The 24606-nt window shown below is 41.6% G+C and overlaps 1 protein-coding gene across 1 annotated transcript in view; it reads left to right on the plus strand.

The window, feature by feature from the left end:
• The window catches only part of adamts17 (ADAM metallopeptidase with thrombospondin type 1 motif, 17), a 160401-nt gene that overhangs the window by 35905 nt on the left and 99890 nt on the right, over positions 1–24606 (plus strand). The window contains exons 4-7 of the mRNA XM_053324532.1: positions 6271–6440; positions 7463–7546; positions 8182–8339; positions 14617–14660. Of these exons, the coding sequence (XP_053180507.1) occupies positions 6271–6440; positions 7463–7546; positions 8182–8339; positions 14617–14660 (456 nt within the window). The remainder of the gene's footprint in view (positions 1–6270; positions 6441–7462; positions 7547–8181; positions 8340–14616; positions 14661–24606) is intronic.

The following is a 24606-nucleotide window of genomic DNA, read 5'->3' on the forward strand; positions in this document are numbered from 1 at the left end:
CCGAAACCTTGGCGTGCTGATAGACTCAGATCTGACTTTCAGCAGTCACATCAAATCAATCACCAAAACAGCCTTCTATCAGCTGAAGAACATATCCAGAGTGAAGGGTTTTATGTCTCAAACAGACCAGGAGAAGTTGATTCATGCTTTCATCTCAAGTAGACTCGACTACTGTAACGGTCTTCTGACTGGACTCCCACAAAAAAGCATTAAACAGCTGCAGCTCATTCAGAACGCTGCAGCTCGAGTTTTAACCAGAACAAAGAGATCAGAGCACATTACTCCAGTTCTAAAGTCTTTACACTGGCTCCCAGTCAGTTCTAAAGTCTTTACACTGGCCCCCAGTCAGCTATAGAATAGATTTTAAAGTTCTGCTACTAGTCTACAAATCACTGAATGGTTTAGGTCCAGAATACATGAATGACATGTTAGTAGAATATAAACCCAGTAGAGCTCTGAGATCTACTGACTCAGGTCAGATAGTTGAGCCCAGAGTTCAAACTAAACATGGTGAAGCAGCTTTTACACAACTGGAACAAACTACCAGCAGAACTGAAATCAGCCCCAACTGTGAACACTTTTAAATCCAGGTTAAAAACATTTCTCTTCTCCTGAGCTTATGATTGAGCTATTTTACAGCACTTAATTTTTCATTTGCACTCTTTGTCCTTTTAATGATTTTAAAGCTAATTTATTATTTTATGCTGCGATCATTTTATTTATGTCTTTCTATTTTTCTGTACTTTGTTTTTATTATGGGGGGGTGGGAGTGGGGGTTAATTGTATGTTTTAAGTTTCTCTGTTTAAATGTTTTTCTGTTTTATGTAAAGCACATTGTGTTGCCATTGTGTATGAAATGCATAAATAAAACTGCCTTGCCTTGCCTTGCCAACTTCTTACAGACACCTTTCATTCCCTGGTTATTTCACTGGGCCCTATCTTATGCCCGGCTCACGTGTCTTTGTGAGTTTCAGACTGACGCAGGTGTCATTTTCTGCACCCACGTTGTCTGAATAGCAAATGCACCTGCACTTGTCTGTGTGCCTTGGGCATATCAGTCTCAAAATGAGGTGTGGTCAGGTGCATTGTTAGCGCGTTGCTATTTTGAGGCATAAGAGAGCGTTTGCACTACTGACCTTGGAGTCTTCACAACTGTATGAAAGGTTGATTAAAACAGTTTTTGAGCAATATTTAACATATTTTTGAGATGACATAGATCATGTTTTCAGACTTTCAACAGTTATAACCCTGCTGAGTTTACCTGTTACTCCATGACTGAACAAAACCATTTAGAAGAGAACTGAAGTTGTAAATAAAAGATGAATAAAAGAAAACAAAGTGCCATGATGTCTGTGTGGTGCAGCTGTATGCACAGTGACCTGATGGAGGAGACGTGAAAATATGCAGCACAGAGTGAGTTGTTGGTGTTTTTGTGGAGAATGAGTCTCAGAACCAGGTCTGCTTCTGGAGCAAAGATGCTCCACTGCCACTTAGTGATTTTATCAACAAGAATAGCATCTGAACATCTGTAGTTAAAACATCTGTATTAATCTGTTAATGAATGTGTGTGATTCTTACAGAGTATGTTATCCACAGCTGTTTATACTGTAGGACTGATATGTTGATAAATCTAAAGCCTCTGAGATGCTGCACAGAGCACAGTGACATTACGCACAGCTGTTCACTGTTTATGAAATCAGCTGATGACACCAGACTGCTGCAGTATAACTACACACACCTCTACACTCATCACACTGGTCAGTTATATCTCCATATTCTACATTTTTATGAATGATACGTCGAGTTAGAAGCTCATCAGCCAACTTTCTTTTCAGCCAAAGTAACTCCTGTTTCATTCTTGAAACACATTGCTTGACAAATGTATCGTTATAATAGCGATCCACCAAAGTGACAGCACTCCTGGATAACACTGATTGGTTTACTGCGTTGCACACACCTATGATTAATGAGTGGATTTAAGTCCAACTCTCCAGTTAATCTCCAGGCCAGGTGCTCTAATGGCTCCTTTTAAAGAAATGACTTGATGTTTCACCTGGTCATGGCACTACTTTATAAGCAGCACAGATGTACAGCTGTTTTTAGGGAGGATAACAAGGTTCTTCTCCCCTGTGTCAAAGAATGCATGTTTCAACCTGCCTCCAATTCAGATGAGATTATCTCCATTAATGAAATTCCTGGCAAGTCATCTGGGGTGTAAAGCAGGTGGCAGTATGCCATCTCTTGCATCCATTAAGGTGGTTGGAACACTTAAAAGACCTGGCCACTTGTATGAATGTAATGCAAACGACCCCAGCATAAGTGAATCTCTCCTCTTCAGGGTGGGCCAGTTAAAAGGTCTTGTGTGCTTTTGGATCATTTGCACAGAGTGTGTGTGGGAAAGCTGCATCAGTGTGTGTTTCAGATGTGATGCAGGTCCGCTCAGTTATTGTCACTGGCAACATGGGACCACTGTTCTGGCTTTGTTGACTGAAAGATGTGCTGGACTGTATTGTGTAAATACACATAGAATCACTTAGTCTTGTTGTACATGTACTAGGGGTGGAATGGTTCATTAAAAAAAATTAAAAATTCATTAAAAATCTGTCTCATTGGTGTGCTTGTCATGGTTCGAGGCATGTGTATTGTTTGGTTTGTTAGGTTCATGACATGCGCAACGTAAGCCTTGCCAGTAACCCAGTGAAGTTTTTTTATTTTTCATTTGGCGCGACGCGGAAGTGTTACATTATTATACATGAGACCTATGGAGGATGGAGGTGTTACATTATTATACATGGCACCTATGGAGGATGGAGGTGTTACATTATTATACATGGCACCTATGAAGGATGGAGGTGTTACATTATTATACATGGCACCTATGAAGGATGGAGGTGTTACATTATTATACATGGCACCTATGAAGGATGGAGGTGTTACATTATTATACATGGCACCTATGGAGGATGGAGGTGTTACATTATTATACATGGCACCTATGGAGGATGGAGGTGTTACATTATTATACATGGCACCTATGGAGGATGGAGGTGTTACATTATTATACATGGCACCTATGAAGGATGGAGGTGTTACATTATTATACATGGCACCTATGAAGGATGGAGGTGTTACATTATTATACATGGCACCTATGAAGGATGGAGGTGTTACATTATTATACATGGGACCTATGAAGGATGGAGGTGTTACATTATTATACATGGCACCTATGGAGGATGGAGGTATTACATTATTATACATGGGACCTATGAAGGATGGAGGTGTTACATTATTATACATGGCACCTATGATGGATGGAGGTGTTACATTATTATACATGAGACCTATGAAGGACGGAGGTGTTACATTATTATACATGGCACCTATGAAGGACGGAGGTGTTACATTATTATACATGGCACCTATGAAGGATGGAGGTGTTACATTATTATACATGGGACCTATGGAGGATGGAGGTGTTACATTATTATACATGGCACCTATGGAGGATGGAGGTGTTACATTATTATACATGAGACCTATGAAGGATGGAGGTGTTACATTATTATACATGAGACCTATGAAGGATGGAGGTGTTACATTATTATACATGGCACCTATGAAGGATGGAGGTGTTACATTATTATACATGGCACCTATGGAGGATGGAGGTGTTTCATTATTATACATGGCACCTATGAAGGACGGAGGTGTTACATTATTATACATGAGACCTATGAAGGATGGAGGTGTTACATTATTATACATGAGACCTATGAAGGATGGAGGTGTTACATTATTATACATGAGACCTATGAAGGATGGAGGTGTTACATTATTATACATGAGACCTATGAAGGATGGAGGTGTTACATTATTATACATGGCACCTAGAATCTAGAATCTTGAAAGCTGTTGCTAAATAAAGTTTATATTTATGTGGACTGAGTAGGCTGTGGAACTGAATTACCCTTCTGTGGAAGTTCCTCAATGTGTAAACTGTCCATCAAAATCTGGATCTTGGTAAACTAAACAAATAATCAGGATTTCAGTCAAAGGAAATGCTGGAAATTTATTTCAAATTCAGTTTTGAATTAAAAACAATGTTTTTGACTGAGTATTATTAAATCTGATACCTGACGTGCGCAATAAACAAAACAATCTGTTCAGTTAGTCTTATAGGCTGTTCAATCAATCAATCAATCAATCTTTATTTATATAGCGCCAAATTACTGTTGTGGTGGGCAGCGTCACTTTCAGATTATTTTCAGCAGAAGGCATCATTATTATTATTATTATTATTATTATTACTATATTTGTTATTTTCTCTTTTTTCTGACCTGCAGAGACAAAAACAAAAGTCCATTTGCAAACTCTGCTTCATTTATGGAGACATTTGATGTGCTGTATATGGCTGGCTGTCTTTATTTCTATGAAGTGACAGAGGTGACACTTGAGGCCTTGTGTGTGTGGGGTCTGAAAAATAATTTCCCAGCACACTGAGTTAAGATGCCATCATGTGCTGACCTTTTTTAAAAGTAATATTTTACATCAGACCTCATAATCCATAGGTGAACAAGAGGCCCAACATGCTTTGTCAGTTCTAGGTAGTGCTCAGTTTAATCATGTTTAGGTTAGAGCTGCTTGAAGAACCTGCCTGTGATCATTATTTTAGTTTGCATGTACTGGATGGATTCCTCTGTTACAGATGGAGAAAACACCAGCTGCAGTTTCTTTCAGGTTCATCAATATAGCCCATGTTTTGTCCCATTCAGGAACTTTACTACCTACCATAAGAGGCAATAACCTCAGCAGAGTGGAATCTCCATGTCCATGCCTGCTAATGCTTAGTTTGGCTGCAAAATGATTTGTAATTCATTGTGGTTTATCACACCTATCGTGCTGATATGGAAATGTGCACGTTTGTGTTTGAATACTCAAGAGTGTAATACGTCAGTCAAATCATTTCAAAAAGATTGCATAGTTTATCGGGTGGGAAACCACAAATAGGACAAAAATGCTGTAATGTGTTAATGACAGTGCACTCACCCTTAACACCAAAATGAGATGCATTTTCTCCTTGCACAACATTCTGTATATGTGCAAGTTTGTTTAGTTTTTTCTCAATTGAGCTTTCAATTCACAAGTGATAGCCAGAGTCAGGAGCATCCAGCTAGACAATTCAAAGGGACCAGCTCAGATTTCAATTTAAAGACAATCTCAGTTATAAAATCTGAGATTTGACAGTCTACATGATTCCTACTTGTGTGCAAGCATTAAAGGTGAAATACACATAACTATGGTAGGGATTTTTGAATGGACAATCCAGCATCTTGTTTTAGAGATGTTCAAAGGTTGTTTTATACAATGCACAAATGACGGAGATCCCAACTTATTGCCACAGTATGGAAGGGTTAATAGAATTTTCAATGCATTGAATGAATGAAAAGTCACAGTCACAGTCATCATAGAGACAAGGAAATGGACTGACTGAAAAGACGTTGTTTGAACCTCCAAGCCATTGTGAAACCGGAATTACCCAACATACTGTATAGAGTGAAAACAGTAATTAGAGGTTGTTTCATTTATTTCAGTGTCTTGTGAAATTGACGTCTATCAAAAACTAGTGTTCAGTATAGACGTACCAGACTGAAGAATCTGCATCAGCCTGAAGAGACAGCAGATTGAAAACACTGGATGCTAACATTAAAAGGCATGGCATGAAATATACACAATATACAAAACTCAAGGACACTATATAAAACTTTTTGTTAATTTTGGTGAAAGATTATTATTGTTCTTTCACAAATATTACTACATTTTATAATTACTGTATGTCACCTTACAGAAATACATAACACAAATGTATAGTGTTTTTTGGTTGAAATTAGGCAGGTATGATACAAACACTTTTTACCCCAGATGCAGAAGATAATTCTAAACAGACACTGACTGCGTTTAGTGAAGAACATTAATTAAACACAATAACAAAATATGGCTTTAAACCAATGAATAACTCACCAGATTAGGGCAACCAATGAAAGCATCAGTATAATGGCAGTCTGTGCACATTTAGCTTAGCATATTTTCTGTAATCCCACAGAAAATTAACTGAAGGTAAAGAGATCTCCCTTTCTATCGCTGCTTCAATTTCCAAATATATCTTAGTTTTTTAAATTGTTTTAAATGATTGATGTAATACAAACCATCTTCTATAACAGGCCTTTACTGTTGGGACTTAGTGTGCTGTCTGTCCATCCTTTGTGGCAGGAAAGAAGAAGGAGAAGTCAAAAGTGGTTGAAGAGGGTCGTGGGAGGAGAAACGCCATTCGCCTGCATGAAACATACACAGTGGAGACAGTGGTGGTGGCAGACTCTGACATGGTGCAGTACCACGGAGCTGAGGCAGCACAGAGGTTCCTGCTGACTGTCATGAACATGGTAAGAATCATGAATACAGTCTCTGAAATCACATTTCTGACTCACCCCCAGTATTTATATTTTGTGTTTAGAATCAGTACTATGTCAAATTCTCTCAGTAGTCACTCATTTAAAGACCGTGTAAAGTGAATTCAGACATTTTCTTCTAAACACATTAAATAGGTCATAAATGTATTTCTAAAAAAGGTGTAAAAAGCATTTCAACCATTTAGATTTGAATTGTGGAGCTAGACTGATTTTTTTAATCATTCAAATTTGGCAGGGTGGTTAACAACACACTTTTCTGTGGTATGTCAAACTCAGAACTCATATTTATTCTTACTTTACACAGACTTTAAGTCATGCCAGTTGCTGGTATGCTTTATGTGTGGACCCATGTAAATCATTTACAAATCTTTTTTTCCAATTTTTTTTGCTCACATATAATTCTATAGTATAATGTACTATAAAGGGATGCAATGTTTTTAAAAAATGTATTAGTAAGGTATCAATGTTGCGATAAATTACTTTCTCTTTTTTGGTCACAATTTGAGCCATTGGGTCCAATGAATAAAAAAAATATCTAAGAGCTGGATCAGTAAATAATTTCTTTCATGTGTGTGATGGGTCAACAGGAAGTCAATGGCTCAGTACTGTCCTGATGAAAAGTCAACTAGTCAGAGGATATTTTGTCAACATGGCCCACTGCTGGACTTTACTCTGTGTCGACATTAAAAAACAAAATTGTGTGTGTGAGGTTGAGTCCACTACTTGGAACATTGTGTGTAGGTGTGTGGAGATGTTTTAGATCCTGAAGAGCAGGTTAGCACCTTGCATGTCAGCCTTTGCCATCAGCATACAGTATGTGTGTGTTAATGGGTGAATGTGGCATGTAGTGTAAAGTGCTTTGAGTAGTTGGAAGTAAAAAGGAGTACATTTACCATTTACATGATTCCTCTCTGCTCATTTTTCTTGTCTTTATACCTTTTCTCCCCTGCTGGTGAAATGTGCAGCACTCATAATGTTAGTGCCGTCTCTTGCAGGTCTACAACATGTTCCATCACCAGAGTTTGGGACTCAGGATCAATATTCGTGTCACGAAGCTGGTGTTGCTTCACAGCCGCCCTGTAAGATTGACCTTTTGCTTTCTTTGACGTTTGTTTAACTCCCTGTGAACCTAACAACCTGTCTGTCAGCAGATGCTGCCTTCACTCTGTGTGCTTATGTGTGTAAGGAAGGTCATGTTCCTCAGGAAAGACATTTCTGTTCTGTCTTTAAAAATGTCCAGTCATATGGAGCTTCAAGTTATCATATTTGAACTAAATATATGGATCAAAACATTATTCTAGTAGTGATGGTACTGGAATATTGTTGAATACAATATATGTTCTACATTGTCAAATCTAATCTGGCATTCATATAATAGCCAATGACTAACAAACCAAGACTGAGCAGAAATCACTAAAGGGCAGCAATGTACACTAATTCAGTCAGTACACATGTCCCTCTAATGGCTTGGAGTGTGTCTGTTTAATAGAGAAACAGTCATTCTGCTTCTTTGTTTATTTTTTAAGTGTTAAGCCACTGTCACTGACAGCCAACACTTCCTGCTAATATTCCTGCAAAGTCTTGTTCAACTGCAGGAACAATGGACCAGGAACTAAAATCTAAACTTCTTCTGGTTGAACAATGTGAATTTAAAGATGCAGGAGATTGTGACCAGCAGAGGATGAAGCTAATCTGTGCTGTTTTTGTTGTTCAGGAGAAGCTGAAGGTGGGCCATCATGGTGAGAGGTCTCTGGAGAGCTTCTGTCATTGGCTGTATCAAGAGTATGGGGGGCCGCGATACCTTGGTACCAACCATATTCCTGGTGGAAGAGATGACATCCCACCAGTGGACACTGCTGTGCTGGTCACCAGGTATGTAGCCAGCACTTCCTGAGATGAATAAATGATAATTGTATGAAACGTAAGCTCAGCTCTCCTGTTCCGTCAGCTGTGTCCATCTTCTCCATCGTCACTGTGTGGTCTCATTGATATGTTTAGTAGTGGTTCCTCTGGTAAGACTGCATCTGAGTCAGCCAACAACCTTACCCTTTTCATAATTCCTCCATCTATGTTGTCAGATCTAAAATGTTTCTTGACATCTTTTTTAAGGTGATCGTTGTTATGATTGGATGTCACAACTTGCTTGTTTTCTCCGTTTTGCATTTGCAAAGAGATAAATTAATTATTATTACATTTTTCTGTCTCTTTTTCCCTGTTCAAATGGTAAAAAAATGACTTCCCTAATGAAAAGTTATTCATTTGACATATGTCTGTTTGTTTTACTGTCTCGTTTTTGTCTTTTTTGTTTGTTTGTTTGTTTATTTGTTGATTTCATGGTCATTCATCTCATCAAGTGGAGAAATGAATGTTACAGTATGTGTTTATGTGTATGGGTATATTGTGGTGTACCTACCTGTATGTTTGTGTGTGGTATATGTAAAATCCTTTGGTTTAAATGAGTACTAATGTCTACTATCAGATCCTGTCTCCTCTTGCTGTAAGGACTGGGATGAGAGGAATGTAGGGATGGACATGAATACAGCTGCATTTGTTTTCTTGAGGTTGTTCATTTTAGTCCTGATCTGCCCACCCCTCCTTTATGCCAGTGTCAGGCTGTGTTCAGACCATACACTCTAAAAATATTAAATAAATATATAACAAGAATTTGAACTGATTCATTTTCCACCACTGAAAAGGATCACCATCTACATGAAGGCAATCAGCTGCTTTGTAGAAGGAAACCTCTTCCTCAATAGTTTTGGTAGGTGGTTTGAACTGCTGCTTCTCTGTTGCTGTGAAAAGATCCCCAAGTAACTCTGACAACTTCTTTTGAGGAGGGGATACTGCTGCTGATGGTGGTCCTGCTTGCACTGCTTCAAGCTGCAAGAAAACATTAGAAATTAATAATAATTATAATAATAATTATTTAATGCACATGATGAAAACAATGACAATCAATTACAAATTAACATTAAAAAAAAGATCAAATACCTGATGTCCATGCTCCACAATTTCTGTTATGAGGTCCTTGGTAGACTTGGTCACGGGCAGCTTCATCAAGAAAAGGTAATGACTTGAACCTGGGGTCGACGACTGTAGCTCTGTGCAGGTAGTCTCAGAGATCTGGGTCTGTATCTTTTCTCCAAGTCCTTTGTGATGGCTAGCTTGGCTTCCCTGATAGTTGGACTGTCCTGTGCATGTAGTGTCATGGATTCATGGAGTCATTGTCTTCAGAGGAAGAATCATGGATGAGGTGGGAGTTGATTCGCTGCTCATCAGAGTTGTCATTTTTTTCAGTGGGTTAAGCAACTGGATGAGGTCTTCCGCCAGCTTCAGCTCACTGTCAGTGAGCATGGCCATATCCTTGCCTGTGTTTTTCACAGCCTTGTCTACCATGGCAGAGAATATGGCTGGGTGCTGCTCCACATAACGCTCAAGCATGTCATGTGCTGTGTTCCAGCAGGTTCCAACATCATGGATCAGTTTGTGCTCTGGTATGTTTAACATGTGTTGTTTGTTGGTCAAAACTTGAGCAGCAGTGGTGCTTTGGTGGAAAAATGTTACTATTTTTCTGACCTTCCCCAGGAGACGTGACACTGCATTGAGAGCCAAAGCCTTCTTTGCTGCAAGGTTCAAGACGTGTGCAAAACACCCAATGTGTGGCCCAAAAACATCTGTGTCACGGATGGCATTCACAATGTTAGGAGCATTATCTGTGGTAGCTGGAATAGTGATGTTTTCTCTCTCCAGCTTCCATTCTGTGACTGCTTGCTTCAGTTCTTGTGCCAAATGTGCACTGGTATGGCTCTCATACACGGGACAAGTCTGTAGCACGTAGCCTTTTAGCTCCCAATCTGAAATGTAGTGTACAGTCACTGTAAGGTAGCTAGTTGTTGCCCTGGATGTCCAGCTATCAGTAGAAAGAGCAAGGAAGGGGGCTTGTTTCAACTCCGTTTCAGTTTCACTCCTACACACTTCATAAAGTTCAGGAATGACTTTACTGCTGAAATGGGTGCGGGAGGGGATACTGTAACGAGGTTCGAGTACCTTTAGCATGTAGCAAAATCCCCTGTCCGAAACCACCGAGTATGGCTGCATGTCTTTCGCTATGAACACGACTATTGCTTTTGTTATTTCCTTGTGTTTTTCTGAATTGTTAGAGAATTGTTGTTGAAAGGCTGCAGCAATGGTTGGCTGCGTTTTCGCTGGGAAACTAGCTCTCCGTGCTGCTCTGCTTAGTGTTACAGCCGGGTGATGGCGACGCAGATGGGCCGACATGTTAGACGTATTACCTGCCAAGTAGGTGATAGTTGTAAAGCAATGCTTGCACACCGTGTTTTGCCTGTTGACAGTCCTCTCCCCCTGCTTGTCATAGTTTACACTGAATCCAACATGCTCCCACACAGCGGATTTAAATGTCGATGGTGCCTCTTCATATTTACTCTTGTCCGTCTCGCGTTGACTCGCCATTATCATTCAGCAGAGAAGTTTTGTGTAAACTAGTTTCCCCTCACTTCTCCAGCGTCTGCATTCAGAGCGCTGATTGGCTCCTGGGAACCTCAGGGAAATTCTGATTGGTTCTTGCATTGTTGTTGAGAGACACTGAGCAGACATCCCCTCTGCGTATCACTCTATACACATAATGTATGCTCAATAACCACATATTAAACATTAAATTTTGATGTCGCGGGTACCGAACTATCGCGGTTTACCTGGGCGTACCGAACCGAACGGCTCGGTACAATACCGAGAACCGTTGCATCCCTAGTTAATAGTATTGATCACTTGTGAAAAACAAGCTTAAAACCTTTAAAATAAAATGTACGTACTGGAAAAAAATTATCTGACTGGTGAGCAAAGTGTTACAATTAAACTTCATGAACTGAAAACACACTGATATAGTGATAGCTATGACTAAGCCTATACTCTATAAATCACTCAAAGTGGTCACACCCTTAATCATATGTAACTTTAAGCCTTAGTGGTGTAAATAGTAATGTTATTCAACCCCTGTACAGCTGAAATTAGCTACAGAGAACAAAACTGTTTTTCGTACCAAGCTGTAAACTTGTTTATTACTGCTGTAAAGTTGGGCATTTTAACATTGGGGGTTTATGATGATTGACTTGCTGTTGGAGCCAGCCTCAACTGGCCATTTGAGGAACAGCTGATTTTGGCATTTCTGCAGTGGCTTTATTTTTCAGGCCTGGAGGTTGCTGCTTGGCTCAGACCAAAACCAGCCCTATGTTAGAACATTGCAAGTGGCTTGAGTGGTGGAAACATGTTGTTTAAGGTACTGATGAGGCAATAAAATCCAGTAGGTCTAGTTGGAGCTACAGATAAATGCATTTAAAGGCTTATATTACAAGCTACAGTACAACACCACACACATGTTTTTACAAGTCCTACAAATGAAACAAGTTATATGTGTGGTTTGATCATGTGGCTCCAGAACAACACATAGGAGCATTTTCTAATCTTGTGCTCCTATAGGCAAGACAATACAAATAACTCTTAATATCATAGTCCAAGCGGATTGTGAAAAAAATCACAAAATTTGATATTTGTAGAGTTGAGGACCAGATGCAGATGACTCATGAGAGTGAAATGATGAAAGAATTTTTACTCTAAGCCAATTCATTTGAGATAATTGCAAAAATGTGAGCATGATCATTTTATATTTAATGTTCCTCTGCATGTAGCTATTAGTTATCTTGCTTGTCACTGCTACCTATCCAGGTTTGTCTTCTTGCAAAAGCCTACATCAGCAAACACATACACACACTTTGTATTGCACATTTCACCAGCAGGTCTTATTTAGGTCTGGTCCCCAGGTGCTGACATACAGCTGTTCACACCTACCTGTGCACTGCCACATGTCAGTGGGAACGTCTCCTCCCACTCTGTTGTCACTGTGGTGTTACCACACTCAACATTACTTTGGCTCGTATAAACTGCTGCTGTAAATGTGTATGGCCTAAAAGGCTTCTTCCATACCTAGCCTTTCAAGATCATTGTCTCATTGGTAAAATTTGTTCAATTCTTCTACCCTCTCTACTGGAAAGCACTTCATTAGACTTGTCTGGTAATGACTGCTGTTATGGACCACCTTCAATTATATCAGCTAAACATGGCCATTTCTGGGCCTCTGTATTTAGACCTTTGGTCAAATCAGTGTTTTATAATGAATTGCTTTTACCCCTTCCTTCCATACTATCCTTACTCTATTTCTTCACAATATGAGGCGTGGTCCAAGCAAATAGTCAGAAATAGTTTCATAATATAACATAATAATAATAATGACTTTGTAACTTTGGATATGTGGCATAATTAGTTAGGATCATTTTCCGTACTTGTTTTTGATTTAGCTTTGTGTTTAGTGAACAGAAGTGGCATCTCATTCTCTTCCAGTCCCTGTGTTGACTAACTATGGGACTGCAGATTGATCAGGACTAGATACATAATGCAGCATGGCCCATATGAGTGTGGCTGTGGCTCTATGGCAAGCTGGCAACACCGTACTATGAGTATGTCACAAGGGCATTTCCAAGCGTTGTGTACAAAGAGTTCTTCTTGGACTTATTTTCCTTGGACATAAACATCTCCCTCTCTGCCCATTCCTTTTCATCATGAATCATCATTTATTTCTTAAATGAGAACTAAGAGCTAAGGAAATGGTTTGAGGCCATAATAAGAACCCCTGTTTTGTCTGTATTAAGCTGTATAAAGTTAAAGTTGTTAGACATCCAGTTCTTAATGTTTTCAGTCGATCCAGACATTGTGTCTGGATTACTGGGTTTAAAAGAGACAATGAACTGAATATTGTCAGCATAACAGTGATAGGATATATCTCTTAATTTGCTAATAGTATGACCTAAGGGAAGCATAATGCAAATGAAATAGGAAAGAGCAACAGTAAGGACCAAGTGACACAGAAAAAAAGTACGTAATCTTCAAAGAATATTCCAAGAACCAAACCTCACAGGAATATTGGGTCTATATAGGAATATTGTAGATGTTAAGAAACATTTCCTGGTGAGTTCTAGAGGAATGTTACTTTGTAAACTTCTGAATGTTCTTCTAAACTCTATAGCAGGGATATTCAATAATAATTCACAGAGGCCCAACTAGTGAACATTTCCTCAAGTGAAGGTTCAGAGGATCATAATGTCTGTGTTATTTTTCAGTACCTTGAAGAAGAATTGTTGTTCCATCAGCATCTGTGTCTAGTGGCTAGATTGTCACATAAATACAGTACGATTCTAGAATATGGCAACATTCATTCGTATTTACACTCAACTTGTCAAATAAATAATCAAATAAATAAAATAAGAATAAAAAGAAACAAAATAAATACTTTTTCTTATGTTAACTGCAGTTACACTTTGTTTTCTCTTTCTCTTATTTAATGAGAGAAGTGAGCTCTTGCTTGTCCCACCAGGATTTTAAGTCTGGGCTGGAATGGTGAAACGTTTTTAGTTTTTTTGGATTTCTCTGTGTGTATCTCACTGACAATCCAGTCTCTCTGCGTGTCCGAATGCACGGATTTGATTGGCTGATTAGCGTCATCTGAGAAGATTGTCTTTTACCGTAATTGCTGGAGAAGTAGCGTCCGTTCAAATAGAAATGCTGGGACAAAATGTAACAATCCTCAATATTTCATCAGGTCTGGTTCCGGAAAGGACACTGTCTGAGTCCGGATCTGGACCGTGGTCGGCCTATTAGTGACCTCTGCTCTATAAGATGAGTCCAGGGGTTTGTTCTTACCCAGAAAGTTCAAGGATACCACTGCTGTAAAGAAGGATTTAGTCAGCCCTGGTCTAGAGGTGGGAGTAAGCCCTGGGATAACCAAAATGCTTCATTGTAAATGCTTGTTGGATGGTTGAAGTTTCAGAAAACTCCTCTCACCACACCTTTTGAAACTGTGTGCCATTATTGCCATATTTAAATGATTATCACATTCCTCTCTCTCTATGGCAGAATGCTTTTCACCCTGCCTTTTGACTTTGACCATGTTGAACAACATGGCCAGTTATCTTGTTGTTTTCTAGCATGATCCAGCACTTCATTTTAATAGATACTTGGTCACTTGTTCTCAGTGTAGTTTGTAAATATGCACTGAGTAAACTTGTTTTTGTTTTTCTTTCAGGACAGATTTCTGTGTTCATAAAGACGAACCCTGTGATACTGTGGGTGAGTACGCTTGATATAATGTCTCTATAACTAGCTTTAACCATCACAACTAAGTACCTGACCCCAGTGTCCTAACTAGGCATGGGCCGGTTACCGGTTTCAAGGTATACCACGGTATGAAAAAAGTCACGGTTTCAAAACCACTAAAATGTTCCGTCACACCGTTCCTGAGGTATGAGTGTGTTTTTTTTTAATGTGATGTCTGGTCAGAGAGAGAGTGGAGGTCGCTCAGGTCGTGTGCAGCTGCAGCGTAAAGTAGTCTTCCTCCAGCGCACCTCCGGTTGCTATTACAAGCAGTTAGCTCTGCAGGCTGTATGATGGCTGAAGGAGGCGAGCCCCACGAACCCCCCCCCCCACCCCCCGTCTAAAAGCGCCAAGTCGACTATATGGAAATACTTCAGCTACCGTAAAAAGACAGACGGCCACGGCTTGGAGGAAGAAGGTCCCTACATGCAAAACATGCTTGTGGACAATGGCAGCCCGAGGAGGCAATACATCCAATATGATAGTGAGCAAGTCTCCTACAGATGTTGAGATGAGATTCAGTTTTAAGCTCCTGCTGCATTTATTCATATTTATCTTAGAAGTGTTTTTACTTTTTTCAATTATTTATGTTGTGATCTTGAGCCACAGGTTAAGTGATTGCATTTATTTGCATTTTGTGTTGGTTTTTCACAAAAAATAATTAATTTATGTCGTGACTTGAGTTGCAGGTTTAGCCTCAGGTAAAGGACTGCATTAAGGACTGCACTTATTTTTTTATTATTTATTTAGAAAGAATTCAGTTATTTATTATTATTCATTTTAATACATATTTACTAATGTTCCATCATGTTCTATATACTGTATGTTTAAAAATAAAAGACCGTTCAATGGAAACATTTTTTTCTTTTTCTTTTTTTCACATTTTATAGCTGTAATCATAAAACCGTGAGACTGTGATATTTTTACCTAAGGTTATCATACCGTCAGAATCTCATACCGGCCCATGCCTAGCCCTAACCCTAACCCTAACTCTACATTTACTGTTACCCAAAATCTAACTCTGACTGTAGACATTAAATCTAAGTCGTAGCTATTGAACAGACGATTGGTCAGAATTTGCTCATTTTATGTAGATGTCTTCACTCCCAAGGTTCATGATGCAAATTGGTTCTCACAAATATGTACACACGAGTATACACATGCACACACGCACACACTGATGGTGGCAAGCTATTTTACAAGGCACTCCATTAGGAGCAGCTGGGGTTCAGTGTCTTGCTAAAGGACTTCAACAAGTGAGCAGAACAAGCCAGAGATAGAAACAGAAGTAAAACATATAGGAAAAGAAATAGTAATATATGTACAAAAGTAATATTTGTGTTTAATGATAATATACCAGAGTGTGATATTGATATTGCACAGATTTTAAAGTGAAAATAATAGTGTACCTTGCAGTAGCATAATCCAGTCAATAACATAATCATTTTGCCCATGTTAAATCTGATAAAGCCGATAACATAATAACATTTCTGGACCAATAATAAAAATAATAATTCGTTTTTGCCAGTAAGGTAATAAGTTATTACATTATTGGCTAAGTTAAAAAATCCTTTACAATTGTAATTATAGCTGCAAGCAGCAGTGATCGGGCCTTCAACCCCCTGCCACCTCGCCCCCCCCCCCCGCCCCGCCCCAAAACAACCAAATGTGCCGTACGTGCATGTCAATGAATGCTGAAAAATGGCACCAGGAGTGTAATCCAGAGAGCAATTAAGTTTCCTCAAACACAATACAAGTGATTTAGTAGTGCATAAACACATTTAGACAGAGAGAACAAACTAGTCTGTGTGGTTCTGTTCCCTGTACTATATGAATTTCTTCTGCCTCTATTAACGTCTCTGTTTGTGTATTATGTAATGCTGGACCTCTTCCATCCACCATTGTGATTTATGCCATTAGAGGAATTAGCCTCAGTCCATAGAAGCTAAAGCACTTTTCCTATCTGTTTACTTTCCAATTTGACCACATAAATGTGAGAAAGGTTGTGTTTTCAGCCCACTATGTTTCATTTATAAGACACAGACATTTCATTGTAGTGTGAATAACTTAAAGACAGAATGAAATTAGAAAACAAGCAGTTCTGCAATGACTTGAATGAGGCGCTGTAATATACTGAATTCTTCTGAGTAGTAGCAGCACCACAGTGTTTTTATAGGGAGACCTTGTCATATGAAATACATCTTTGTACAGAATTTCCTATAAAGAACAATATCCCCTTTTTAACATGATGGAGGAGTATGGATACTTCCACACTCAGGCAGTATCCCTCATTACTTTTTAGTGGTTTTATTAGGAATATTGTCCTCTGTGAGTGTTTGTTTTGGTTGTTTAACTGAGCTCATAATTCCATGTGATAGGCTGCATTGTTTCTTTTTGCAGATGAAATGAAATTAGTTTTACTGTAAATTAGTTGTTGATGCAAAGGTACATGGTTCAATGTTGTGAGGGTCATTCTTCTGACTTTTATTTGACTTAAAAAAACAATCAATTACTGTTCTGGCAATATTTATTTATCAAGAAGCACAAAGCCGTACGTTGTCTTTCTCTAGTTTATTCAGTTGTCTGCAGACGGACTCCTTACTGTCTCAACCGTGAGAAGGCACAGCGAGCCCAGAGCAGAGGAAATAGTCAGATTATATACAATACATTATCTTGTGAAAGGATGACCTTGTTCTATCATTAGAATAGAAAAGTGACTGAAGTTTTGACAAGCTGGCCTTGTGACCGTTATCAGCCAGATGGTTCAGGAGAGCGAGTGTGTCTTGTACACAGGCTTCCTGTGTGAGAGAGCAAATCATTAGGTCATCCACATATTGCAAAAAAAAGTACTACCAACTGGTAAGTTGAGTGAATTTAGATGTACGTGGACTACTGCATTTACTGCTTGCAGATCCTGTACAAATCTCCACTTATCGGGTTGCTCAGCATCTCTGATTTTCTTTACAGGAAACATGAGTGTTCGCACAGGAGAGTTTTTTATATATATTTTCAAATATTTTTATTGGCTTTTTATATTGCAAACACATACAACACAGTCAACATGGCTGCAAACAGCAGTCACAAAATATATGGAAAATAAAGCAACAATAATAATAACATAAAATGTATATATAAAAAAGAATAGATAAATAAATAAATAAAAAAAAAATAATAATAATAATAATAATAAAAACATAAAAATAAATACATAAATAAAAAATAAATAAATAAAAATAATAATAATAAAAACATAAAAATAAATACATAAATAAAAAATAAATAAATAAAAATAATAATAATAAAAACAATGACAGAAACTAAAATTAAAGCGTACAATTTTAACCCATTATAGATTTGTGTGATTCAGTTATGTAGTAGTCTCAGTGTCCCTAGCTGGGAACTGCAGATCAAAGTAGTTCAAAAACGGCTGCCAGACATTGTAAAACTTCTGGGTTGATCCCCTGATTAAGTGTTTCTCAAGTTTCAAATGTGCCATTACATCCCCAACCCAGTGCCTGTGCGTGGGAGGTCTAACTGATTTCCAGTTACACAAAATAAGGCGCCTGACTAGTAGGGATGAAAAGGCGATGGCATCCGACTGTGCCCTAGATATCACCACCTCAGCAGGGGCCACACCGAACAATGCGATTTCAGGAGCAGGGCTTATCTCTTTTTTGCAGGTATAAGAGAATGTGTCAAAAATTGAGGACCAAAACTGTACTAACTTTGGGCATGCCCAAAACATGTGATAGAGGGTGGCCGGAGCCTGGGAGCATCGGGAGCAAGTCGGATCCACCTCTGGATATATCCTGGCCAGTTTACTTTTAGACAAATGGAGTCTGTGGAGCACTTTGAACTGGAGCAAACCGTGCCTGATACAGATTGATCTTGAGTGTACTCTCCTAATTGCACTTTCCCAGGAATCATCTGAAACTTCGCTGCCCTAATATTATTAAGTGAAGGAGAGGCTATCATTTGAATTCTCTCATAAAGTTTGCTCACTCCCCCTCTTTGGTCTGGATCTCCACCCAAACACTCATCCATCCAGTCATTTGGTGGGAGTGACGGAAAGGAAGGAAAGTGCTTACGAACAAAGCCGCGCACCATCTTAATGACTGTGATCTGGGAATATTGTACTCGCCTACAAGCTGCTCAAAAGACATGAACACACCGTCCTTGAAAAGATCCTTCACCTGTTTCAGACCATTCCTGAACCATAACTTAAAGACTGTGTCCATGAGTGAGGGCGGGAAGAGTGCATTAGCCGAGATTGGGAGAGAGGATGTAGCTTTTCTATGTTTGAAGTGAGTCCTAAATTGAGACCATATTCGTAGTGAGCCACTCACAACAGGATTGTTTATGACGCGCTGTTTACTAAGTGGTAGTGGCGCACATACTAAAGAAGGTAGGGACACAGGATGGGTGGAGTATTGTTCCATTTCAATCCATACAGCTCCATCCCCCTCATAAAATGCAGAGACCCAGTATGACAATTTATAAATATTAGCCGCCCAATAGTATTGTAGAAAATTTGGTAATGCTAAACCTCCAACTTCTTTCTGTTTCTCAAGATGTGCCCTCCTTATCCGTGGGATGGTTTTATTCCATATAAAGACGGATATGGATTTATCTATTTATTTATGGAAGAAGGAGTCCTAGAGGTCCTTTTTGGCCTGTAGGACTCCGGAGGCAGCAGACAGGTACCGGCAGACCAAGCGGAGCGCAGCTATGGCGGTCGCTGAGGCAAAAACCCGGACATGGGAGGAGTTCGGTGAGGCCATGGAAAAAGACTTCCGGACGGCTTCGAAGAGATTCTGGACCACCATCCGGCGTCTCAGGAGGGGGAAGCAGTGCGCCGTAAACACTGTGTACGGTGGGGACGGTGCGCTGCTGACCTCGACTCGGGACGTTGTGGATCGGTGGAAGGAATACTTCGAAGACCTCCTCAATCCCACCAACACGCCTTCCGGTAAGGAAGCAGGGCCGGGGGACTTGGGTGTGGGCTCTCCTATCTCTGGGGCTGAGGTTGCCGAGGTGGTTAAAAAGCTCCTCGGTGGGCCCCGGGGGTGGATGAGATCCGGCCCGAGTTCCTCAAGGCCCTGGATGTTGTGGGGCTGTCATGGTTGACACGACTCTGCAGCATCGCGTGGACATCGGGGGCAGTGCCTCTGGATTGGCAGACTGGGGTGGTGGTCCCCCTTTTTAAGAAAGGGGACCGGAGGGTGTGTTCCAATTACAGGGGAATCACACTCCTCAGCCTCCCTGGTAAGGTCTATTCAGGGGTGCTGGAGAGGAGGGTCCGTCGGGTAGTTGAACCTCGGATTCAGGAGGAGCAGTGTGGTTTTCGTCCGGGCCGTGGAACAGTGGACCAGCTCTACACCCTCTGCAGGATCTTTGAGGGTGCATGGGAGTTTGCCCAACCAGTCCACATGTGTTTTGTGGACTTGGAGAAGGCATTCGACCGTGTCCCTCGGGGGATCCTGTGGGGGGTTCTCCGGGAGTACGGGGTATCGGACCCCCTGATAAGGGCCGTCCGTTCCCTGTACGACCAGTGTCAGAGCTTGGTCCGCATCGCCGGTAGTAAGTCGGACTTGTTTCCAGTGAGGGTTGGACTCCGCCAGGGCTGCCCTTTGTCACCGATCCTGTTCATAATTTTTATGGACGGGATTTCTAGGCGCAGCCAGGGTGTGGAGGGGGTCCGGTTTGGTGACCTCAGGATTGGGTCACTGCTTTTTGCAGATGATGTGGTCCTGTTGGCTTCATCAGACCGTGACCTCCAACTCTCACTGGATCGGTTCGCAGCCGAGTGCGAAGCGGCCGGGATGTGAATCAGCACCTCCAAATCCGAGGCCATGGTCCTCAACCGGAAAAGGGGGGAGTGCACTCTTCGGGTCGGGGATGAGATTCTGCCTCAAGTGGAGGAGTTCAAGTACCTCGGGGTCTTGTTAACGAGTGAGGAAAGGATGGAATGGGAGATCGACAGGCGGATCGGTGCGGCGTCTGCAGTAATGCAGACTCTGCACAGATCCGTCGTGGTGAAGAGGGAGCTGAGCCGAAAGGTGAAGCTCTCGATTTACCAGTCGATCTTCGTTCCTACCTTCACCTATGGTCATGAGCTTTGGGTAGTGACCGAAAGAACAAGATCGCGGGTACAAGCGGCCGAAATGAGCTTCCTCCGTAGGGTGGCTGGGCTCTCCCTTAGAGATAGGGTGAGAAGCTCAGTCATCCGGAGGGAGCTCGGAGTAGACCCGCTGCTCCTCCGCGTCGAGAGGAGCCAGATGAGGTGGTTCGGGCATCTAATTAGGATGCCTCCCGGACGCCTCCCTGGTGAGGTGTTCAGGGCACGTCCCACCGGTAGGAGACCCCGGGGAAGACCCAGGACACGTTGGAGAGACTATGTCTCTCGGCTGGCCTGGGAACGCCTCGGGGTCCCCCGGGAAGAGCTGGACGAAGTGGCTGGGGAGAGGGAAGTCTGGGCTTCCCTGCTTAGGCTGCTGCCCCCGCGACCCGATCCCGGATAAGCGGAAGAAGATGGATGGATGGATGGATGGATTTATCTAACTCTTTAAAAAATGACTTTGGGATAAAAACGGGCACTGTATTAAACAAGAATAAGAACCTGGGCATAATTGTCATTTTAACAGAATTGACTCTGCCGGCAAGTGATATAGGCAATGCTGACCAACGGACAAGGTCCTGCTTGGCCTTCTCTAGGGCTGGTTTAAAATTCTGTTTGAATAAATCCCTATATTTACGGATTACTGATACACCTAGATATGTAAAAGTGTCACGAGTTTCTTTTAGTGGATATATGTCGAAGGACATCTGTTGAGCCTGGTCGTTAATAGGGAAGAGCAGACTCTTAGTAAGGTTGATTTTGTAGCCTGAGATCTTCCCAAAGCTAGAGATAATTTCTAATGCCTTAGGTATAGAGATGGAAGGGTTGGACAGATAGAGTATCAGGTCGTCCGCATATAGAGACAGCTTGTGAGTTTGTCCCCCCCTGTCAATACCCCTAAGCTCCCCAGTACTCCTTAGTGCAACTGCCAGCGGTTCAATGGCCAGGTCGAATAAAAGCGGGCTCAGGGGGCAGCCCTGTCTGGTCCCCCTACATATAGGAAAATAATTGGAGATTGTCTTATTAGTGCGAACCGAGGCCAGTGGTGTAGCATACAAGACCTTTATCCAGGAACAAAAGGCTGGTCCAAAACCAAACCTCTCCAGAGTCGCAAATAGATATTCATACTCAATACGATCGAACGCTTTGTGTGCGTCAAGGGAGAGCAAGACCTCTGCAGATTGTGACTTTTCCGGAGAATAGTGAATATTAAAAAGCCTACGTACATTGCTAAAAAGCTGCCGCCCTGTAATAAAACCAGTCTGATCTGGGTGTATCACTGTATGTATGACAGACTCCAATCTACTAACCAGAACTTTAGTTAAGATCTTGTAGTCGCAGCAAAGTAGGCTTACAGGACGATATGATTCACATTTCAGAGGGTCCTTTCCTTTCTTAAGGAGTACGGAAATGGTGGCCTGGGCCATTGTAGGGGGGAGTGTCTCACGCTCAAGAGCTTCGGCATAGACATTTTTTAGAAGAGGGATTAGTTTGCCTGAGAATTTTTTTTTTAATTCAGTCGGGAAGCCGTCCGGCCCGGGGGATTTACTGCTCCTCATACATTTAATTGCCCGATCAATTTCTGAGGCTGAGATGCTGTTGTCTAGATCTGTCCTATCCTGTTGACCTACTACTGGGATTTCGAGACTATTGAAAAACTGAGCTAGCTTAGCATTATCACAATTTTCAGTGGCATAAAGGTCCTCGTAGAATTTTCTGAATTCCTCATTTATGCCTTTTTGATCTGTGGTTATCCCATCTGGAGTGTTAATCTCCGCAATAAATCCAGCCTCTGAAGATTGTTTTAGCTGAAGACAAAGTAGCTTGCTGGCTCGTTCTCCATGCTCATAAAAGTCTTGACGGGATCTGAGATGAAGCTCCTCAGCCGCTCCAGACGAGAGGGTGTCAAATTCTGTTAGCAAACCTATTCTCTCCCTACTAAGCTCAGCAGATGGAGCTTCTGAATTTTTACGGTCGACATCATTTATTAAAGAGATGAGCTCGTTAAGGCGTGCTGAGCGTCTTCTGTTTATACTTACATTATAAGATATTATCTGACCGAGTAAATAAGCTTTCATCGCTTCCCAGAGGTTATAGTGGCTTGTCTCTGACGACTGATTTGTTTCTAGAAAAAAATCGATTTGCGCTCATAGGAAGTTAACAAAATCTTCATCAGACAGAAGACGTGGGTTGAGTCTCCAGGTACGTTGTGGAGGCTCGTTATTCGGAAAGCAAAGCGCCATTGTTACTGGGCTATGGTCGGAAATAACAATACCCTCGTATTCACTAGACCACAGTAGGGGCAGGAGTTTTTTGTCCAGCAAAAAATAGTCTATCCTGGAATATGAATGGTGTACTGGAGAGAAAAATGAATACTGTCTCGAAACCGGATTTCTATATCTCCATGCATCTATCGCCCCATACGTTTGGAGAAAAGCATTTATGGTCTCTGCTGATTTACTTAGTGTTCCAGATGTGGTTCTTGAACGATCTAGAGTGGGATCTAGAACACAGTTCAAATCTCCCCCGAGGACCAATTGGTGACTGTTTAACTCTGGAAGAAGGGAGAAAAAATCACTGAAAAACTTGCATTGTCCCAGTTGGAGGCGTAAACACAAGCAAGAACCACTGGCACATTGAACAGATGTCCCTGGACAATGATAAAATGTCCATCTTTATCTGGAATTATATTTGTGTGCACAAATTGCACATCCCTCTTAATTAAGATAGCTGTGCCACGGCATTTAGCGTTAAATTTGGAATGGAAAATCTGAGAAAAAACCCCCCTCTTAAGTCAGATGTGATGTGTCCCCCCCCCTCCCCCGGTACATGGTCGAAGCTCTCCCAGAGGTGGGAGTTGAAACTCTCTCTGACAGGAGACTCTGCCAGACGTTCCCAGCAGACCCTCACAATACATTTGGGTCTACCAGGTCTGACCGGCATCCTCCCCCACCATCGTAGCCAACTCACCACCAGGTGGTGATCAGTTGACAGCTCCGCCCCTCTCTTCACCCGAGTGTCCAAGACATGCGGCCGCAAGTCCGACGACACAACTACAAAGTCAATCATCGAACTGCGGCCTAGGGTGTCCTGGTGCCAAGTGCACATATGGACACCCTTATGCTTGAATACGGTGTTCGTTATGGACAATCTGTGATGAGCACAGAAGTCCAATAACAGAACACTGCTCGGGTTCAGATGGGGGGGGCATTCCTCCCAATCACACCCCTCCAGGTCTCACTGTCGCTGCCAACGTGAGCGTTGAAGTCCCCCAGCAGAACGAGGGAATCCCCAGAGGGAGTGCTTTCATGCACCCACTCCAAGGAGTCCAAGAAGGGTGGATACTCTGAGCTGCTTTTTGGACCATAGGCACAAACAACAGTCAGGATCCGTTCCCCCACCTGAAGGCGGAGGGAGGCTACCCTCTCGTCTACCGGGGTAAACCCCAACGTACTCTCACCAGTGGCAACTCCAGAGTGGACGAGAGTCCAACCCCTCTTGAGGAGACTGGTTCCAGAGCCCTTGCTGTGCGTCGAGGTGAGGCCGACTATAACTTGTCAACCTCGCGCACCAGCTCAGGCTCCATCCCCATCAGAGAGGTGACATTCCACGTCCCTAGAGCTAGCTTCTGCAGCCGAGGATCGGACCGCCAAGGTCCTCGCCTTCGGCTGCCGCCCAGCTCACAGCTCACCCGACCCCTTTGGCCCCTCCCACTGGTGGTGAGTCTGTAGGAGCGGGGTCCCATCCCCTCCCTGAGCTACTACCTTATAGTGGTGGAGGGGTTTGCGTCTCCCAATGACTCCA

This window comes from Scomber japonicus, chromosome 1 (genome assembly GCF_027409825.1).
Source record: "Scomber japonicus isolate fScoJap1 chromosome 1, fScoJap1.pri, whole genome shotgun sequence".
NCBI lineage: Eukaryota > Metazoa > Chordata > Actinopteri > Scombriformes > Scombridae > Scomber > Scomber japonicus.